At 32.3% G+C, this 21,463-nt stretch overlaps 5 protein-coding genes across 5 annotated transcripts; 4 read left to right on the top strand and 1 right to left on the bottom strand.

The window, feature by feature from the left end:
• Positions 1-2,160: 2,160 nt before the first annotated feature.
• Positions 2,161-6,136, top strand: LOC106102496 (glutamyl-tRNA(Gln) amidotransferase subunit B, mitochondrial). Its single transcript, XM_013281993.1, has 5 exons — positions 2,161-2,577; positions 2,849-3,025; positions 3,267-3,419; positions 3,938-4,110; positions 5,460-6,136. Exons 1-5 carry the CDS (start codon positions 2,179-2,181, stop codon positions 6,115-6,117), a joined length of 1,560 nt encoding a protein of 519 aa, XP_013137447.1. The 5' UTR covers positions 2,161-2,178; the 3' UTR covers positions 6,118-6,136.
• A 798-nt stretch (positions 6,137-6,934) lies between these two features.
• On the top strand, positions 6,935-8,562 carry LOC106102187. The gene is made up of 3 exons (XM_013281598.1): positions 6,935-7,531; positions 8,030-8,156; positions 8,256-8,562. The coding sequence occupies exons 1-3, from the start codon at positions 7,237-7,239 to the stop codon at positions 8,422-8,424; spliced, it is 591 nt and encodes a 196-aa protein (XP_013137052.1). The 5' UTR covers positions 6,935-7,236; the 3' UTR covers positions 8,425-8,562.
• A 135-nt stretch (positions 8,563-8,697) lies between these two features.
• On the bottom strand, positions 8,698-9,710 carry LOC106102188 (ejaculatory bulb-specific protein 3-like). Its single transcript, XM_013281599.1, has 3 exons — positions 9,514-9,710; positions 9,212-9,338; positions 8,698-8,991 (listed from the first exon to the last, which is right to left on the bottom strand). The coding sequence occupies exons 1-3, from the start codon at positions 9,707-9,709 to the stop codon at positions 8,874-8,876; spliced, it is 441 nt and encodes a 146-aa protein (XP_013137053.1). The 5' UTR covers position 9,710; the 3' UTR covers positions 8,698-8,873.
• A 4,248-nt stretch (positions 9,711-13,958) lies between these two features.
• Positions 13,959-16,613, top strand: LOC106102343 (ejaculatory bulb-specific protein 3-like). The gene is made up of 3 exons (XM_013281779.1): positions 13,959-14,044; positions 14,424-14,617; positions 15,962-16,613. Exons 2-3 carry the CDS (start codon positions 14,425-14,427, stop codon positions 16,150-16,152), a joined length of 384 nt encoding a protein of 127 aa, XP_013137233.1. The 5' UTR covers positions 13,959-14,044; position 14,424; the 3' UTR covers positions 16,153-16,613.
• Positions 16,614-18,323: 1,710 nt separating this feature from the next.
• On the top strand, positions 18,324-20,146 carry LOC106102349 (ejaculatory bulb-specific protein 3-like). The gene is made up of 3 exons (XM_013281784.1): positions 18,324-18,375; positions 18,775-18,965; positions 19,874-20,146. The coding sequence occupies exons 2-3, from the start codon at positions 18,776-18,778 to the stop codon at positions 20,059-20,061; spliced, it is 378 nt and encodes a 125-aa protein (XP_013137238.1). The 5' UTR covers positions 18,324-18,375; position 18,775; the 3' UTR covers positions 20,062-20,146.
• Positions 20,147-21,463: the final 1,317 nt, after the last annotated feature.

Consider the following 21,463-nt stretch of genomic DNA (forward strand, 5'->3'; position numbering starts at 1 on the left):
CTTTTGTTGTAAAAGGAAAAATATTTACTTAGACCATACCAAGTACCAACAGCGGATTTCTCCTTAAAGGGCTAGAAAATATTTGCAGTGATCTAATAAGGATAGACAGGTCTAAAATGGATAGGAAATATTGCGTATAAAACTTGGTCTGATGTATTTAAAATATTATTTAAAGTCAATAGGATAAATGGTATCGAAAAAAATGTATATGCAGTCAAATAAATATTTGTCAAGCACGTTTGACATTTTTGGCAAACCGAACATACAATTAAACCAAAAATAGCTTGCTGAAAAACATGGATGTTTTTAATGCAGTAAATTGGCTCTCTGGATTTGGTCGTTAAAAATTGTAGAACCTGTATTTTTCCCTTATCGGATAAAATAAAACATTTTTCTTGAAATGGTTTTCTACAAAACGTTAATGCTAAAGTCTAATGTTCTTTGTAATCAAGTTTTCCACAATGTTATCTTTATCTCATTAATAGTAATCGTATTTCTAATAGAATACATCTATCAAAGAAGGTTGTGAAAGGAAATGTCTTATAAAAATACCGTATGGCACGTAGAAAATCAAAGGTACAAAGTCCAAGAGGTGTGTATGTGATGCAAACATATATAACTGCATTATCAGTTTGTGGGCGTGTATTGGAATAATGATGCAAAATGTAATTGTCACAAATTCCCTTAGATTCGCAACAGATGCTACGTTTTTTTTATTTAGTTGCATTCGGTGAGCGTTGTGGTCGTCAAGGTTTGTGTACACATTGTGTTGCGTAGTGAAACGTTTCATTATTCGTCAGACAGCTATATCGATCGCACGTCTGCTTCTATTTTTAATCGCGTTACCGCGAAGTACTAATAGTTAACATATTTTTATTTTAATCGAACATAAAAATGTATTCAATCGCAGAAGCAACCCTGGCTTTTGTCGTTTTGTATCTTTTCTCTTTCCTGTTCGAGGTCGTAACGGGATTAGTGATGTAGGCATCGAAGTGGCTAATTTAAATTAAGAATGTGATATTTTAATTAGTGTTTTAGCCATTAAATTAGGGTATAAGTTAATTAGTCAAATTATCAATGCAATCGTTTTAAGTTTTAACGTGTTATTTTTAATATAATTATGCTATTTATCTTTAAATTTTATCTGCAATTATAAGACTTCACAGAACGCCGATTCCAATTTAGTAAGTTTCATTATTTTATTATTTATGTAATTTTTAAATTTCATCGTTTTCTTTTATAAAACCATGTGATCTTTATCTAATTAGAAAAAAAAACAATATAAGTCAACACGATGCCAGTGGCACAGTGCTTAACTTAATCGCCGGAAATACGATCTTAAGGATAGTGGTTCAATTTCAATACATTTGAAACTAATAAATTTTCGTATTAAGTATATTAAAAAACATGTGGAAGTTGATCAGCGAAAACCTGAATGTCCTGAATTGTGACATTAGACAGGTCTCATACCAATCATTAAACATGTAGCTTTGCTAATTTACACAGATTTCAAATCTTCATTATAAACCTGTTTGTGGAACGTGTATACTATAACATATAAAATATGCTTAGCATGGTGCTCCGTTTATATCTTCTCTTTGCATAGCAGACTAATAGATAACTGCTTCAGCTTTATCCGTTTAAGTAGTACATATAGGGGATTCGATGCGGTTAGCTTATTTTCGTTTGAAGGCTGCGCATCCAACCGAGAAATACTTTCTATTGACTTTCGAGTATACAAGCCATTTTAAAATGTCTTCAAAGAATAAAATATTTTTATCAATTACGTTAATGTGTGTGAATTTAGATGGATTTAAATGTTTCTTTCGCAATTATTTATTATGTAGATAAGCATTATGATAAACTGAAATAGATAAATTGAAAACATCTTTTCTTTCGTAAGTGTACAATTTGACCTAATTCATTAGGTGTGTATGTACTTAGTTAAATAAACAGATTTTGAATATTCTAGGATTTACTTTAAAAAAATTAGGGAGTCTATCATGATCATGTCATGCGATCCAGTATCGTTGATACTTTTCATTGCAATTTTCTTTTAAAGTGTCAATATTCTGCGTTTATAGGAATATTTCCTTTTGACACATGACGGACTAATACTAACTGTCAGTGTCAATTTGCGATGTTTTAGGTTGAGGTTACTGTTTAGAGAATTTAAAAATGAAATACATGAGTGTTATAAAGTGGAATAGATGTTTATATTATATTAAACGGAAGCATTCAACTAATGTAAACTCAAAGTGGCAAAGCGTAGTTGGTTTAGAAGTGCATGCTCAGTTGAATACAGAGTCTAAACTATTTTCTGGTGCTCAAAACACTTTCGGTGGCTTGGTGAATAACTGTGTATCGTTATTTGATGCGGCTATACCGGGTACATTGCCAGTATTAAACAGAAAATGTGTAGAACTTGGTGTATTAACAGCGTTAGCACTTTCATGTAAAGTGAACGAAGTATCATCATTCGATAGAAAACATTACTTTTATGCGGACCTACCATCTGGGTATCAAATAACACAACAAAGAGCTCCTTTAGCTAGTGATGGAGTTATACATTTCCAGGTATTTGTCTTAAAGGGTATGTTTGTTTATGTAGTGGCATAGCATTAATGTTTTAGTAATGTCTTGTAGGTTAATAACTATTTTAGTTATTCAGGAACAACATCTAATATGGGTTATGAAACATATTAATAATTATGCCAAAATATTGCCAGTGACTTTCATATAATTTTTGCAATTTAGTATCTATCTTTCGGAAAATTTATACCTTGGAGTTAGATGACAAAGTTCTTATTATGCCAATTTTACTCACCATTCTTTCCTTTGTTCTCAGGTATTTACTCCTGGTATCCACAAAAAGCCTTACAAAAAGAGTTCAAAGATAAAGCAAATCCAATTAGAACAAGACAGTGGAAAATCACTTCATGACAGTGAGTTGAAGAGAAGTTTAGTCGATCTGAACAGAGCGGGAGCACCTTTGATAGAACTTGTATTTGAACCTGATTTAGAGGCAAGTCATGCACAGTCTTAGTCTAGTAGGCTAGATTTTAACTGTCAGTTGAACTGTATGGTTAACTTTTTACCTACAAATGTAGAGATTAAACTGAACAGTTTGGTTCTTCAGTTAAATATTATACATGTCCACTACATAACACAATTTTCCTTTGTTTTGCTGAATAGAAACATTTCGGTATGAAAAAATTTTTGTGCTAAATAAATACTTAGTTAAGGTTTATTATGGTAACTTGCAGGATGGTGAGGAGGCAGCTGCATTAGTTAAGGAACTTGTCCTGATTGTGCAAAGGCTCGGAGCATGCTCAGGACGTATGGAAGAGGGTGCATTACGAGTTGATGCAAATGTCTCGTTGAGAAAGTTCGGGGAACCTCTATCTACTAGAACTGAAGTGAGTATTTTGTAAATAGGAACTTTTCTTCAGTATTTAAAAACACTACTTTTTTGTTTAACTTTGTAAAACTATTAATTGCAAATGTCAAAATTTAAATATACTAATGATAATGAAGGTCTTTGCTATTGGCTTACTGTTACTATTGTAATCTTGCTTTTTTGCTCCTATTGGCTTCCAGATTTTGTCCCTTTCTCACATGACTATTTTTCTTGTTTATTTTCCCCCTCAATTACCCCCACAACATACCTTGAAAATACATATGGCCTATAGACTGTGGAAAGTGTGAAGATTTTTATTAAAACAAGTATTATTATTAATATGCTGTAATTGCTGACATCCCACTTAACAAGGAACTGTGTTTTTAAGTTATTAGTAGATTGTTAGTTCGTAATAAGTACAAAGATTGAATTACCCGCTTATTAATGTTTTCTATAATTAAAGTTGTAACCAACGCAATTATTGTATTTATTATAAGTACAGTTAAGTTAATTAATGTGATTGCATTTTTTTTATAGATTAAAAATATTGGCTCAGTGCGTGGCGTGGCCGGCGCTGTTCGTCATGAAATAGAACGACAGAGAATAATTCTGGACAATGGCGGACACATTATTAACGAAACGCGGTCGTGGGATGCCACCAACAAAGTTACTATTGCTATGCGAGACAAAGAAGTAGTTCAGGATTACAGGTATATTATTCACTAGTTGTCTCCCGCGACACCGTCCGTAACGGATTTAAAAAAACTTAATTAGTGGTATACCTGCTATATCAGACTATATTCTACATTTATACCAAACATCGAGATCTGTTAAGCCTTTCTAGACATACTTATTAACAACCATACGTACATCCAAACTTTCGCATCTTAGTAATGTTAGTAAGATTAGTTATATTGATTGATACAGTATGTTTATGTATTTTTAATGTATACTACCTATGTAACTTTGGTTTTTATATTTTTTTTTCACTAAATGTACTATAAAAATCGGATACGCACCTTATGCGGTATGAATTATACTATTTTATTGCTCAAAATGTAATTCATCATCCACTTGCCTTTATTTTTTACGGAGAGTCGGCACAGTATGTGCTGCTCTTCCATATTTCTATCATCCGTATCATCTCTACCAGCCTGAATAGCCATATCTGAATCCACTCCGTTCTTAAGTATATTCTCTTTCACACAATCCATCCATACTTTCTTCGGTCGTCCTCTACCTTTGTATCCATCCATGTCGTAATTAAACTAAATAAACGTAAAAAATTTACTATTTAACCTTATACTACTATACTAGTTGACCTGCAAAGTCATTTTTATAACAATTACAATTATTTTTGCATTATTTTAAAACTTTCAATGATAGTTTACGTAAGAACTAATAGGATTAAGTATGTTTAGACATGACAATAATTACTGTCGTTCCCTCTGATGTATTTGTAAGGTTTCAGGATTAAAGAGAGATAAGTAATGTTATATAATATCTATAACTATATGATACTATCTGTTTCCATGCGACTTCATCAGCATGATATTATGAAATTTTTATTTTATTGTTTACATTTGTCAAATTATCAATTACAAATGTCAAAATGACATGATATGATGACAGCCTTGCTTCCTTGATGTTGGCAGCAACTTATAGTGCCAACTCTGTCCAACATTAGGATTTTTATCCAAAATATTTAAGTTTAATGGCCTTAAAGTAAAAAGCCTAAAGCGTGACGCAAGTGTAGGGCTTATTATTAAAATAAGTATTATTCAAAAATATGGTGTAATTGCTGACATCTTAGATAACAAAGTAGTGTGTGTTTACGCTTTATTATATTAGTATAGATTAAAAATTGTAGGAGTTTATTACAAAGTTATATGTACTTATCAAATAAGTATATAACATCAATCAGAATTAAATATAATTTCTTGTCAAAGAAATATCGTTTAAGGCCTCCAAAGAATTGTAATCTTATGAACATACACGATAGTAAATGATATTGTATCTCCGATCTTATAAAAGTAAATACATATTTAAATTTTTATAGGTATATGCCAGAGCCAAACTTACCACCGCTTCGTGTTAATTTAAATTCGAATGAAGATACACAAGATGTAATAAGCGTTCCCCTTATAAAAGAAACAATACCTGAACTTCCAGAAGATTCTAGAAGAAAACTTATACAGGCATACGATTTAAGAGAGATAGCAGCTATTCAACTCGTCAATGAACCCGCTCTGTTGAAATATTTCTATGAATTAGTATCAGATGTCGCTAGAAACCCTACTAAAGTAGCCAATCTTTTACTTAACGATCTCTTAACTGTACTTAACAAGAGGAAGGTGAATGTCGAAGATTGTACAATAACTGTGAAACAAATGAGAGAACTTACCGACGCTTTGTTGAATAAACAAATAAATTTAGACATATATAGAAAATTACTTGACGAACTATTCGACAGACAGATCGATTGTTCAGTATTAGATATTATTATAGAAAAAGGTTGGACGCTAGAAAGTGACGAAATTGTTATTGAACAGAAATGTAAAGAAGTTCTCGACGACAATCCTAAGCTAGTTAAGAAATACAAAGAGGGTAAAGTGAAAATATTGAATTCGTTATTAGGGATTTTAGCTAAAACAACTTCTAATAAAATGGATATGGCGATAGCTACTAAGAAAATGGAGGAATTGTTAAAGAAATAAATGTATAGTTTAAAACAAATTAGTTTTTTCTGTACCTTTTATGACCTACTTTTATTTATCTAAAAAAATAGTTCGATATCATATCTTCGTCTATAAAATATTTCAACCTGTTGCTATGAGATTACGATAACCTACATGACACTAACATTAAAAATCTTAGACAAGTTTCCGATTTCTCTATCGCTAATCTAATCATTGTGACGTTTTTAAATAAAATAAAAAAAAAAACTGCTTGATAACAACCATACCTTTTTTGTAGCCATCAAAAATTTTGCACTAATTTTACACGAGCCTTTATTATTTGTAGGATTTTTATCATAAGCAAAACTAAAAATGAGGAATTAAAATGTTAAACATTATTAATTATTGCTCCGTAGAAAACGTCAGGCGCTTCATTACCACGTCTGGCCTAGTCTTCGCTTTGGTGTTGATTGTCACGACAGAAATGTTTATAAAAAGCAAACTGTTGTATATCCTGTGTTGGAGGAATTTGTAAAATTCGGTAATAAACCATTATCACAGATTCAATAACTAATGTTTAGTATTTGTCGCAATTTGTATGCGAAAGGAGCGAAGGTTGTTTGTTTACAGCGGCAGTCGCGCCCCGAATACGTAAACGTCAGGGGTGATCAACATTAAAATAAACTAATATGATTCATTCTTTCTAAAGTTTGATGGGTATGCTCTGAATATTGAAATGTTACGAAAATAATTGTAATTAAATGTAGAGTCTTCTGAAATAAAGAACATTAAATATATTTCTTACAAAACAATTGATTTTCTTTTCGATTCACAAATATATTTTGGTCAGCATGCAAAGTATAATCACATGTTATTGTATTCTATTTTATTTATAAAACAATCAAGATAGATCTTCATCGGCAAGCAGTTTATATAAGGTGACATTTGAACACAATGGCTTATTGTGAGCAGTGCTAAATTCATTCGAGCACGCACCTAAGGTTGATTACCTCGGTTAATTTTCACTAGTAACAACAATTACTCTTGATATAATCCTCATCACTTGCTATCATTACAGCATTGACTTCGCAACAGTCAGCTGCTCGTAGTCCATTAAGACGTTTTCATTCACAAATTACATCGAACAGTTACTTTAAAATGTTGGCAATATCTTTTGCAATTGCAGTTATGTTAGGGACTGTTTCCTCTGAAGTAACAATAGGAGGTATCGACAGGACTATGAGCCCGGGTGTTAAAAGTATGGGATACAAGATAATTTACGGCGAAGACGACATTGCGGAACTAAACGAGGTTGTTAAGAAGAAAGAGAAACTGGATGTGTTGAAGAGCAAAGTAAATATAAACGAAGCAGTCCCGCCGCTGCAGCCTCAAGACGTCAAATGTTTGATGTCAACTGATAATCACTGCACAAAGAACATGTACGAAATTAAAGGTTAGTTAATAGTTTCTTTTTTTGAATAGACTTGGGTACTTCCACTACAAGCTGTAGTGGAAGTACCCAAGTCTATTTTATTGATCGTTACAATAGGATCCCTGTAGTACTTGTTTAGTGGACTTAAATTTGAACAGAACCTAACTATTAGTGAAGTAAAAAGTCAAATATTATCCCAAGCCGATTGTCTGTAGCTATTTTCACCGCGTTTGCAAATATAAATCGTTATTCATGTATTTGTAAAACAAGGACATTTAAAAATATTCTTTATGTACTCAGTTGAAAAAATATATACAAAAATGTATCTTAGGCTAAATACTAAGCTTCAGGAAATGGTAGACGTCTTCCGTATCAAAAATATATTTGCACGAATTCGCTTCCGACTGCTACACGAATGCCGAATACAGCTGTATACAAAAAGTTTGTAATGTTTATTTTTGCTGACTGTACAAGAATCTAAGTGGATTGTTTTATAGTGAAATTTATGTTTTTTTTTAGGAATTTTAATAGAAGCACTAAAGAACGACTGTGAAAACTGTTCTGTAATACAAAAAGAAAAAGCTGGTAAAATTGTAGCGTCAATGATGGCTCACGATCCTGTCGCATGGAAGGTTTTCCTCACGAGGTATAATCGTCAAAAAATAGACAAAAAGCATGCAACAAGAAGAGGATAAAAATCAAATGGATTACGCAATAATAATTCTCTAGCTTTATAAATTTCTAGGTACGTTATGGTAACGAAATTAAATGCAAAGACAGATAGTGATGCAGAGCGAAAGAAATTTAAATATAAAATTAAAGGTGAGCCTGAAGAATTACACGAATCTAAAAACAGATTTATTTCTCCAGGCGCTTCGGTTAGAGTCAGAAGGTATACTTTGGAACAGCTTTGAATTTTACACAAGTTCTTTCACACCTACTTGTTAAAAATATTTATGTCAAAATGTTCTCTTAATCAATATAATTGTATTCAATGAAAATGCAAAATAAGTTGTACGTATAGGGTGTCCTATTGCATCGTCTCTTTTATACATACGAGTATTTTTAAGTCTTGTTATACTTGAATAAACTGCTAATTTATTTCATCATTTTATTCTTTGACCCAAAACCTATATGTTTGTGCTTGCTTCTAAAAGCTTAAAGGTGTTGATGAGACTGGTATTATTTGGATGGTTATTTGTATTTTAATATAACATGTAATAATTGCTATTTTATAATTGTAAATTCAGGTTAAATAGATTTCCCAGTGGAATATGAGATATGATCATCACCATTGTCATTATAAATATTTATTATAATAATAATAAAACTATGTATATTATGTTTTTCGTCAATCGTATTGTTATTCGTCATTTTCGGTCTCTATGATGCTTTCTTGAGATTGAACTTTTTCTTCAACTCTGCTTCTCTTTAGTTTGCTTTCCAAGTACTTATTTTTGTAACTACCGTCAGAGTCATATCTGAAATTTATGAAAATGAAGTTGATTCAAAATCAATCACTTTATAAGTCTACTCTAACTTTTATACAAGAAATTAAAAAGAAATGATTTTCTTTTATTTAATATAAACGCAATCATCTATCAAAGAGCAATTTTACGCTATATTTTAATTATCTTTTCTGGGTCTGGTTGCTACTGTTTTGATAAGTTGTATTATGGACAAATCATTTCAAAGCCTTACTTTCGTTCAAGCCTGTCCCAGTCGGCGGATCTGTTGTCGATAAGGTAGTGCATCACCTTGTCAGCGCCCTCTCGCTGACGTGCTGTGCAACTCATGCAGTCATTTGCGATGGCGTCCGGCAAATTTTCTGAAAAGTACATTCAAAAACAATCTCAAACATTGCCAATGCTTTAATCTTACGTGTGATCTATCCAAGGACTAACCGGTGACTGATTTTAATATTATCTGTGGGCTTATGCCTAACAACAGGGGTTCATCGCCTGTTGGTAAATCCAGAAATTGTGGCAAATATTTCTACTTACTTTTTAATTCTTTACCATCAGGAGTACAAGGTCCCATGTCCAGAAGGCAGTTTACGTATCCAGTTAATAAGCGCTCACTCGCCAACACTTCATCCAAGTTCACGTCGTCATACTTCGTTGTATAAGTGGGAGTTGGAAAACCCTCACTTCGATACAGAAGTACTAAGATAACTAGATTCAAAATTACTAGTTTCATGGTAGCCTGGAAAATAGTCGGTGTGTGCAATGTTACCTTTTTATTACAACAGCCTTATCATAAAAAAGTGTATTTTTGTTAAGTTAACATTAAGAAATATTTAATTCAATTTCTAGCAAATTTAATTTTTTGTAGAATTGCTCTTTATTACCAACAGGCGCTGTGAAAAACAATACACTTGATATACGAGTATTTCTTTTTCTAATATAACGTGGTTGGAGTTGATAGTAATCCATTCATAAGATGTTATTATAGGGATTGTGCAAACCCTTATGCATAATCTTTTCCCTAAACAAGCTAGCAACACCAACGTGTCTGCTATTTCTTTAAATATGGTAACAGTTTTTGGATGCGGTGTTAACATGATGTTTATTAAACGTTTACTTGTTTCCTATTTTCATCGATGTGAATACTAGACTAATTCGTATTATATTGATAAACGTAATTGAAAGTATAACTCTGTATGTACGCTGGTTTATCGCAGCAACAAGTCAAGCTAATCTACACTTATATAAATCGTTTATAATTCAATAAGCAATCTGTAGTTTTTATTGAATTCCATTTTTTATTTAATTACCTAAAGCAAAAAACTATAACTTATAAGGTACAAAAAGTATCTGTAAATTGCTACTTTGTTATTAGTTCAATGTGTATTGATCTATTCTACATTACATAATAATAAAATTGGAGTGTCTGTTTGTAATATCAAAAGAAAAAATCCAGTTTTCGGGACGATTATGTATTTGCGTTGCTGATAACGGAAATCTCATTTAAATGTTTTTGTCTGTCTGTCTGTCCGCAAGCCATGTTTGTTGTAGGTAATCCCCGAAACGACTGGGCCGATTTCGACTGGATATTCACTGAATATTTTTCGATTTTCACTAATAATAATGCGTGGACGAAGTCGCGGACAACAGCTAGTATACAATAAATTATAATAAGAAAAAACTTGATAGCTGGTTTTGAACGTCAAGTTTTTATGTTTATCACTTATAATGCGGTTCTGTTTTGCTATAGATTTACCTATGTATTACTTTGGCATCATGTAAAATATAATCAGGTTCTACTTGACTGGAGGGTAATGTTTTTCGCGTTTGTAAATTTGTTTATCTTACTAATACTAATGTTATAAATGCGAAAGTTTAGATGGATGGATGTTTGTTAGCGTTTGTAGCCTAAGCGGCTGACCAATTTCGATGAAATTTGGTCTAGGTGTAGAAATAGTCTAGAAGAACACATAGGCTACTCACTTTCGTTTTTATTAATACGACGCGGACGGAATCGCGGGCGTAAGCTAGTTTTTAATATGACATATTGTAAATAACAAAATAATTCAACTTCCACTATCAGAAATGTAATTTGCACGTTCGTTTTCATAACTGTTATTAGTTTGTTAAAACATTAAGCGATTCTATGATGTCATATTAAGTAAATAACAGATCGAATTTGTTTATAAATACTTACATAATAACGAACTTTGTTCTTAGGTTAAGTTTTTGCAAGAGATAATGATCGATAGATATAATAAACAGCAACTATATAAAACGGAAATATTCCAAACAAGTATAGGATAAATAGATACAAGAGTTAAAGTAAATATTGTAGTGTTAAAAGTTTAATTTTTTTAAATATCTGTTTCTCGCAACTTCGCCCGCGTGAACTTAAAAAATAAGTAGCCTATGTTAATTACAGATGAATTGCCTTTCTAACGGTGAAAGATTTTTTTAATCGGCCCAGTAGTTTTTGAGCTATTTCAATATATACAAAAATACAAATCTTTACTCTCTATTATATTAGTACAGATAGATATAGAAAACAGCTCTAAGTACCTCAAATTCCTTGATATCAAAGTGAAGTGAAATTTTAAACTTGCATTCTGTATCGCTTACCATTTGCTTTTATATCCTGGAAATAATGTGGGTATTTTTCTAAATTAATACAGCTATTTTAGACCGCTTGCATAAAATTGTTTCCTATCATGCGAACATCAAGTACTTAAGGTATTCTAAGTCTCAAAATTATGTTTCCTTATTACGTAGCAGAACCTACTATCATGTAGTTGAAGACGGAGGACTGCGTAGTTTCGAAGCCATTGGGAAAGGCCTATCGAGCAGTGGGCAGACTCTTTTTGAACGTTTCAGTGATTTTTTTAAATACCAACAGACATATTTTTTGAATGAATTTTGAAAATGCGCAGTGAAACTAGAAGTTAATAAATTAACTATTAACCTAAGTAACGTAAACATTTTATATTTTGTTAGGCTTTTTAGTGCCATTTTAATCAATGCATTGTTACAATGATAACTAAACCCATTATATTAGCTGATTTGATTTGTTTATTCCACATGTCCTGGCTTAAGCTCGCACTTCAATTTACTTTTTTTTAACGTAATTATTATCTTACTAATATTATAAAAGCCGAAGTTTAGATGGATGGATGGATGGATGGATGGATAGATGGATGGATGGATGTTTGTTAGAGTTTGTAGCCTGAACGGATTTCGATGAAATTTGGTATAGATGTGGAGGATAGTTTGGAAGAACACATAGGCTACTCACTTTTGTTTTTATTTTAATTACACGCGGACGGAGTCGCGGACGAAACCTAGTCATAAAAATCTACATTAAATTGAAAAATGAACAACTACACACATTGCAATTAAATTCACTCGGACTATTATTATTATTCAGTTTACAATTGATAAATAATAGTAGTCCGAGTATCTATCATAATTGTGATGAAACCACTGAGTCGCTGAGGCAAACAGCCTGGAAAAGTATTGAGGAAAAACCGCAAAATCTAATGTGACAGTTCTAAGGAATCAACGCGACATTGGATAATTTATAATTTTATTTGTTTACTGTATTATAGATAGCTTTAAACGATTTTGCACTGTATGGAATGGTGTTACGATTTATTTTTAAATGTTTTTTGGTCAACAGCCTTGTGGCAAATCGTCTGTGAGGTGTACGAGAGTAATGTGGTACGACGCCCTTGCACCGCCAACGGAAGAGGTCAGCCATTCAGTAATTTACCTCCAATTAAAGTTTATAAACATATTAAATGTACAATTATTTCGGAGTATTATGACATACGAGTTGTATGACAATTTGACAATGGTATTTCCTTAAGTCGTGTAATAAAATAATAACCCCTTTAAAACTGGTTTAAAATTAAAAACTCGCCAATATTTTTACCATAACACAAAATGATTATCTATGGAAAAATGTAAAGCGTAAATAAAAGTTTATGTATAATTCGATGGACTGGGAATGTACCGTGACATCATGAAGACTGGTTTCAAGTAGTATTTGTAACGCCAAATCATCTTTACTATAATTTTATTCAAGCACATCTACTCTCTTCGCATTATAAGAAACTGTAAAAAAAAAATTAAACATAAATAATTGGGAGACATTGATCTTCCTTGGATCAGCGAGGTGTACTGCTAACCTTTGAAGTGAGAAGGTCTAGGCCTATTTGTGACATAAATATTGCTTGCTGCATAACGCCTTAAATATCATAATAATCATATTCATCTGCTATATAAGATTTATTTATTTAATACAACTACGTAAATATGTAAGAAGTACCAAAGACATCCTATTATAAATTGAAGTGCTGTTGAAATATTATTTTAGATACCTTTGGAATCTTACGGCCAAATATTAAAACGAATCTTAAATACTTTGCTTCACAAGTGCCGCTTACCATCTGATAGACGTCAAATATTACGTTTCAATATTAGGCAGTTAGAATAACATTATAGAGGCGTTTGTATTACTGAAAACATTAAACTTGGATGTACTTACAGTCCAAGTTACAAATCACTTAGATTTATTCGTCGTTTATTTTAAAACAAACATAGGTACAGTCACCACATTTATTTTATGCAAACTGCATTTTGTATGCACAGGACTCATGTGCTAATATTACAATATTCACACATTATGTTTGTCTATATAAATACTGACATCATCTGTTGAGCAAAATAGTTCAAATGTACTTAGGTATACAATTATTAAATGAGTTGCAAGAAAATTGCTCTTTAGTGCTTTTATCTAAAGTTCAATATTCAGAGGCAATATAAAATAAAAAAAAAAAAAAACTATACAACAGACTTTAACGTCATAGCTTCGCCTTAACTTCAATTAACACCACACATGACGAAGGCGAGTTTGACGAATCGGATAAAAAACTCCCAAAACGAGTTATCACATTGTCCAAAAATGAAGTCATGTACACTATAAAAAGTAAACCGTCCCGATCTCCCAATATACATTAAAGTGTATTTGTACGTGACTAGACGTGTATAGCTTTCTAGAAAAATTAAGGTAACAGAATAATTGCCCTCTTATCTACAGGATAAAGTTTACAAAAACAAATTTCGAGTTAATTTATATTTACTCTTTAATTAAATGCAAAATAAAATATAACATAATTATTAAAACAAAAACATCGAGTAATTAACATTGTTTAGTGTTTATATCGCTTATTAATGTAATAAAATCATTAATAAAAAGCCACTGAACCGATTCTAAAAATTGCGACTAAAAGTCTTTAGCTGCAGAACTTAACTATCTCGATCAATTTTTAAGATCGGGTAAATATCAAATGATAATAATCTAATAGTTTTGTCGCTATTTCTTATCTATCTCTTATTTAACAAGCATTTCCTTGTTCGGTTGATGATAGAAATTTATTGTATTTCAGGATGAAGAGTGTCGTTGTATTGTGTTTGTTCGTTGTGTTGGCTAAGGTCAATGCTGGCCCCACCGGCCAGTACACTGATCGTTATGACAACATCAACATTGACGAGATCCTAGCCAACGAACGACTGTTCGTACCTTACGTGCATTGCTTGCTCGACAAGGGCAGGTGTACACCTGAAGGAAAGGAGCTTAAATGTAAGTACAGTTTAATAAGACTTATCTAAAACGAGCTGTTCCTGTGCGGCTTTATTCTTATTTTATTGTTTACATGTGTGAAATTTGCAATTGAAAATCTTACTTATCGTCGCTTCGCGACAAAGCCCCCTGTAAAAATAAATAAAAAAAAAATCTTACTTCTTACTAATACTATAAATGCGACAGTTTAGAAGGATGGATGTTAGTCTTTGTAGCCTAAACTGCTGAACGGATCTCGATGAAATTTGGGATAGACGTAGAGGATAGTCTGGAAGAATACATATGCTACTGTCTTTTTTTATTACACGCGGACGGAGTCGGGGGCGAAAGCTAATGTAAAATAAAAATGGCCACTAAGGCCTTAATATTGGATAACAATTACTGTTACCATGGCAACCTTGCTGCTTTAATGTCCGCTTGTTGTTTTTGTTCCTTTCTTGCATGACGGTTTTTTCTAAATTATTTACTCCTTAAGTTTAATAACGTGAAAATATATAGCGTAAAGCGTGACGTGAGAGTGCTTTTAATTAAAGAAAGAATTATTCAAAAATATGCTGTAATTGCTGACATCTTAGGCAACAAAGAAATGTGTGTTTACGCTTTATTATATTAGTATAGATAGTCTTAATTATTCGCAAGTATTTGACTAAACTAATTAACAGAAGCCGGACGATGACGGTGTTAATTAAATTTTCTTAGTTAACGCATCCATACCAATTAGATTGCTTTGTTTATCTCCACCGATATGTTATCCCTTCCATACAACTGAAATTGCTTAAAGACACACGTTCGAGAAAAGTCTTAATTTCTTGTTTTAATTTCTATGTATGTTTCCAATAATTAATCAAAATACTATGAATTTACCTTTATTCATAAGATCAGATAAAAGACAACGATGGATTTAGTTACCGAGTAAAAATATTACCATACCTCGTGACGTGAATAAGAGATTCAAGGAACCACACCTTCCATAACATCTAGTTTAGTATTTTTCCACCAATATTAGAATACATTATTTGTTTAGATATACACCAATTGAATAGTCTTAATCAAGTTTGAATATACTAAAAATACACAAAAAACAAAATATTCTCAAAAAAAAACAGTACACTAAAAAGTAACGAAATAATTCCTTGAAAATAGAAAACCTCCCTTATTGTAGTTCTTATGTTTATATTGTACAATTATTATTACTTTGATGTCGGTGTCAGCCAAGGTATGCAGTGATATTTACTGTCAAATTAATTTACATATTTTGGAAAACTACAAAACATATACAATGATTAATACCGTAGAGTTCACTGATTAATCTATTTCATTTTATGCAATTTGTTTTTTTTTCAGCTCACATAAAAGAAGCGTTAGAAAACAACTGTGCCCAATGCACCCCGCCTCAGAGGACACGGTCCCGCCAGGTCATCGGCCACCTCATCAACCACGAGCCAACATTCTGGAAAGAACTCTGTGAGAAATACGATCCTACCAACAAATACACGCGTAAATACGAGCAAGAATTACGCAAAATTGTCGCGTAAAGTAGAGTAAAAATTACGCACAGTTGCCTTGATAAGTAATAAATATTTTTTGCTGCTACTTTCAGATTTGCTAATAGATTACAAAGGGAATCTCTTAGTTACAATTGCTCATAATGTTTCTGAATGTTAGTGGTCAATTAAGGGCTCTGAGTGCAGCAGTTAAAACATTAGTTTTATACATATAAACAATAGTTGTTGCTGTTAATGTCTTTATTATAATATAACAACAATATTAAATAATTGTAGCCTGATCATGTATTAACCGAGTAAATAGATTTGTATCAATTATTACGTGCAATACAAATACATAATATAATTTTATAACTTGTTAAAGCAATGTCTGATTACTATTAATCGATTTATAAATAAATAGAGTTTATCTGATTATTACTATAGTTATTATTTGTTAAATTATAACGACTATAATGCCGACCCAAAAATAAAAACTGGATCTAAATAAATAAAGTTTTTTTTTAATTGTTTGAAACTATCTTGTCGTGTCCATTTCCTTTTTAGTTTCCTTAACTTCCTACTCTTTTCTACTTGACAAGAATATCGTTTTTAGTCTAAAGTGTGCAGATATCGTAAATAATTAGCTAGACCGTTTGCTGATTTATTAAAATGTCTTCTAAATAACTACAAAATATTAATAAAACAAAGCGTAATATCACAAGACAATGGCAAGATCGTCTGGATCGGTCAAAGTTTAGCAATCATTGCTTGTCTCATTTTAACTGAATATTTATAAGTTAACTTGCAAACAGCATGTAATACGTACAACCAAGGAAAAAAGTGTTTATGTAACTTTTACTGAATTGATTAACCTTAATAATAATTCCTAGTCACCTTTTTTAAATTCAGTTTCTTGTGTCATGATGTAAATTTTATTACTTTGTATTTATTGTTTTATTAATTCGATTTGTTGTCCTACGAGAAAACTTTACGCTACTTAGCGCCAATAGCCTAATGGTTTGAAGTACGGACTACCGATCTTGCGGTCGAGGGTTCGAATCCCGTCATTCGACTATTGTCGTGAACCATGTCCTAGCACAAGCCTAGAGCTTAGTTGGAATGGCTAAAGGAAATATTAGTAAATTAACAAAAATCTACTAATATTTAAAAAAAAAAACTTATAATCGCTTTTTGATGTTAGTCGGTCATCATTATCATCACCAGCTCACTATATTTCTTCACTGAGAGGCTCGGAGAATACCCTAAGAGGGTTTGACGATGGAGATCCGTTCATCCGTTTAAGCTACATTAACAAACATCCATCTAAAATTTCGCATTTATATAGTAGGAAGTATGGTTATGAAAAATTAACAGATCTATGATAAAATATCAAATAATTTTCAAAACATAAGTCAAAGTTATGCAGGAAATTATTACAAGGAGGAGTTTTCTATGGCTTTGATCTGCGACTTTTTTTATTTATTTTAACACGAACACGTCTACTAGCAACGTAAGAGAGAGTTTGTAATTGCTAGGTTCATTTAAAGCCAGAAGATTAAGAATGGAGATGGGAGATAGACATCTTCTTACGAATGCGAAAGTTTAGATGGATGGATGGAGTTTGTTAGAGTTTGTAGCCTAAACGACTGAACGTATCTCGGTGAAATTAGGCATAGACGTAGAAGATACTCTGGAAGAACACATAGGCTACTCACTTGTGTTTTTTTTCAGTTCCACGCGGACGGAGTCGCGCGTGAAAGCTAGTTTGTCATAAGTGACTTTACAAATACTTTACCATTTTACCAAATAGCAAAATAACTTAACCTTTTCGATTAACCCGCATCCTTCATTAGTGCAAATTTGGACAACCAACGCGGTGGACAGTGCGGAATTTAAAAAATAACCTATATTATGCCCGTCTATGTCAGCTACCCTTCAGATAGATTACTGAAAGCAATATTACTGATAAATCTAAATGTGTTAAGTACGATATTAAGGGTAACACGACACATCCACACTTAACTTAGAATGGTAGTGACTAAGTTTGTTACTTAAGACAAAAAAAGTAACTTTATTGACGTCAGTACTGTCACTGCAATAATGGTATGGTAATAGATTTTTTCTTAGAAAATCACAATCCCCACTGATGTATTAGTGAAAAAAAATGTTTCATTGTCAAAAACGCGATGTAACTTTGGTATATAATGTGAGTACATAGTGTTGTTGAATTAAGTTGTCAATTGTGCAGCGTTGGATTTACTTACATTACAGGTATTGTACATTTTCTTCCTATTTTTATGTTAATTTAAAATGTATTTTCAAAATTGGAACTAAGAGAGTTTTTATTCTTTTATCATTTTGTTTGAGGGAAAAAATAATTGAAATTTGTTAAGATTATGAAATCCAGACCTAAAATTTCAAGATATAGAAATAGTTATAAGGTCTATATAAAATATTTAATTTATATAGGCAAGATGCCGCTAAACATTTTAAGTTTATACCTAATTTCCACAAATTTTTCATATATAAAAGTCCCGAATCTTCTTGCTTTCCTTCCCATCCCTATGGAGGCACAGCCGTCATATCTGGATTCACTCCTGTATTACGTAATAAGTAAGAAAATGCTGATTTAATTTTACAATATTGAAATTTTAATTGTAAACCTTGTAGAATGAAGAGTCTAACATTGGCATGTCTGCTGGCCGCGGTGGCGATTGCGACCGCCATGCCGGAAACCTACACTGATCGCTTTGACAACATCGACCTCGATGAGATTATCGGCAACCGTCGCCTTCTAGTGCCCTACATCCATTGCGTCTTGGACAAGGGAAAGTGCACTCCTGATGGCAAGGAGCTCAAATGTAAGTTGTACATTAGATTTATAAACTCTTAAATGTGAAGTTGTCTTTTACTAATACACTGTGTTTTATGGGACATTGAAGCTAGGAATATGGCATTGTTGCCTGTGCCCTTTATATCCCATTACATCATAATTTTCATATGTAAGGAGTATCATTTTTGATATCGGGGAAAATTATAAAGAAAAGCCTGTAAACCGGGTGGTATTATGAAATTATTGTTCTCTGTCTACTCTTCTGGGTAACGGGCGCGAGTGCATCGATTGTAATATTATCTTAGTTGAATGTTCAAGGTGAGCTTCGTTCTTACCAACTATACAAAAAATGTTATTTATTAATATCTTTTACGCGAAGGACTATGTAAATTTAGTTTTACATTTAAATAAATAAATCGCAATTCTATGTATCTATTGATACCAATAATATCAGTTTTTAAAAATTTCTACAGTTTTCTACACTGTTTTAGCGATTTTCTTTCAACAAAAACATCAATTCTATGAAATAAAATCAACCTACATACAAACATTTATTGAAACTATGATAGAGTCGAAATAAATAAAAAAAAGGCGATTATTATGTTTTATAAGAACCTCGCTCCGGTTGCAATAATAACACCAATTCAATACATTAAAAAAAAAAGCTTTATTACTGCTTTCATGTAATACTAGCTGTTGCCCGGGACGCCGTCTGCCCTAACAAGAAACCTGTTAGCGGGCAGCCTATTAGCAATTATATGCGCCATAATCTATGTCTATTCCAGGGGGGAACCCTGATCCCTTCAGTTGGAGTTATGTGGCAACAAACATCCATCCAAACTTTCGTATTAATAAGATTTGCATTACTATTACGTTAGTCTCCTCGACCTCATCTACGACATTGGCTCTTCATCTAACTTGATTACCTTGTTTTAGCGCACATCGCCGAGGCGGTTGAGAACGACTGCGCGAAATGTACCGAAGTTCAACGTAAAGGTACTCGCAAAGTACTCGGCCATCTGATCAACAACGAACAGGAGTTCTGGAACGACCTGACTGCAAGATACGATCCTGAACATAAGTACTCAGTTAAATACGAAAACGAATTGAGGACCGCTGCTTAAATTTAAGCGCAAACTTTTTAACTCGATGTAGTTTATTTTTTTGTTTTGTTTTTGTTGGCAGTAATAAATTTGTGTTTTTTCCTAATTTGGTATTTTTTTTTCAAATCTTGTTCATCGCCGAAGCCACTTGCTACTAATAAAATGAAAGTTTTATATTAAGAACATGAAATAAGCAGTTTTTTTTAAATAATCTACGTTACGCGGTGTAATGTTACAAGATGTGAAATTAGTATCCAGCAGCTCGTTTCTCACTGGTTTTCCCGTAATAATGTACTGACTGTATGAATGCTCGCCGTGTAACATGATACATTACATTGCGTAACGTACGTCAGTACGCCATTTATACTATCTATTCCTAATTAAAAAAAAAAATTTGTAGAATACTTGTATAGAGGAAAACAAATAAATTTTTAGCTCTAGATTTTTAGCTGTCGCCCTTGTCCGTCTGGAGGCTGAATTTCTAAAAAAAACCTTATTTAAACTTTCATCTCGTATTTTAGACGTTTAGAGGTAGAATGATTACTATGTAGTAACAGAAACCTCCGTGCAGTATTTAAAGTCTCAGTATTTTGAACTGCTCGTTTATACATCGGTGCACTCAGTTGACCTGTTTCTTCTTTTATATACTCGTAATATGTACAGGTATAGTAGAAAAAACAAAGACCTTGGAGATATAAGCAATCTGTTACAAATCTCGTGTTAAATCGATTGTACTCATAATTAAACACGTATTTATAACTAAATGTTAATTCCCGGCATTGTCCGAATGAATTGATACTTAATACTGTATATTACTTAATAATGATATAAATCATACCAATATTATAAATGCGAAAGTTTAGATGGATGGATGTTTGTTTGAGTTTGTAGCCTAAACGGCTGAAAGGATTTCGATGAAATTTGGTATAGATGTAGAGGATAGTCTGGAAGAACACATAGGCTACTCAGTTTTGTTTTTTAAATCCACGCGGACGGATTCGCGGGCGAAAACTAGTCTACAATAAAGCTTTAAAAAGCACATTTTTTATCTTTGATAGGGAAAGGGGATTTTGGTCTTTGGAAAGACATGTCAATTCCATGCTACTCTTAGGCTTTAAGAAACGAGCTGGCATAATCGTACAGCCATTTAGGATGCTGGCTCAGCCAATATTGACATATCAATGCCTACATCGGACGAGTTGAGCTAAAACATGAACCCACAATTTAAGCTTTAAAAGGCACGTATTTGAGAAATAAATTTAAGAAATCAACCATTTTCTTCTATTTGGATAGTGTTTAATATTTCCGGCTCTTTTATACCTTTTACTATCTACTCTATCGCCTATGACTTGAGAACTCTTATTTTTGCGTCGCCCAAAATATTTTCTTTTAAAGTAAAGTGTTTTACTGTGAAATGTGCATT

This window comes from Papilio polytes, unplaced genomic scaffold (genome assembly GCF_000836215.1).
Source record: "Papilio polytes unplaced genomic scaffold, Ppol_1.0 DF823923.1, whole genome shotgun sequence".
Classification (NCBI taxonomy): domain Eukaryota; kingdom Metazoa; phylum Arthropoda; class Insecta; order Lepidoptera; family Papilionidae; genus Papilio; species Papilio polytes.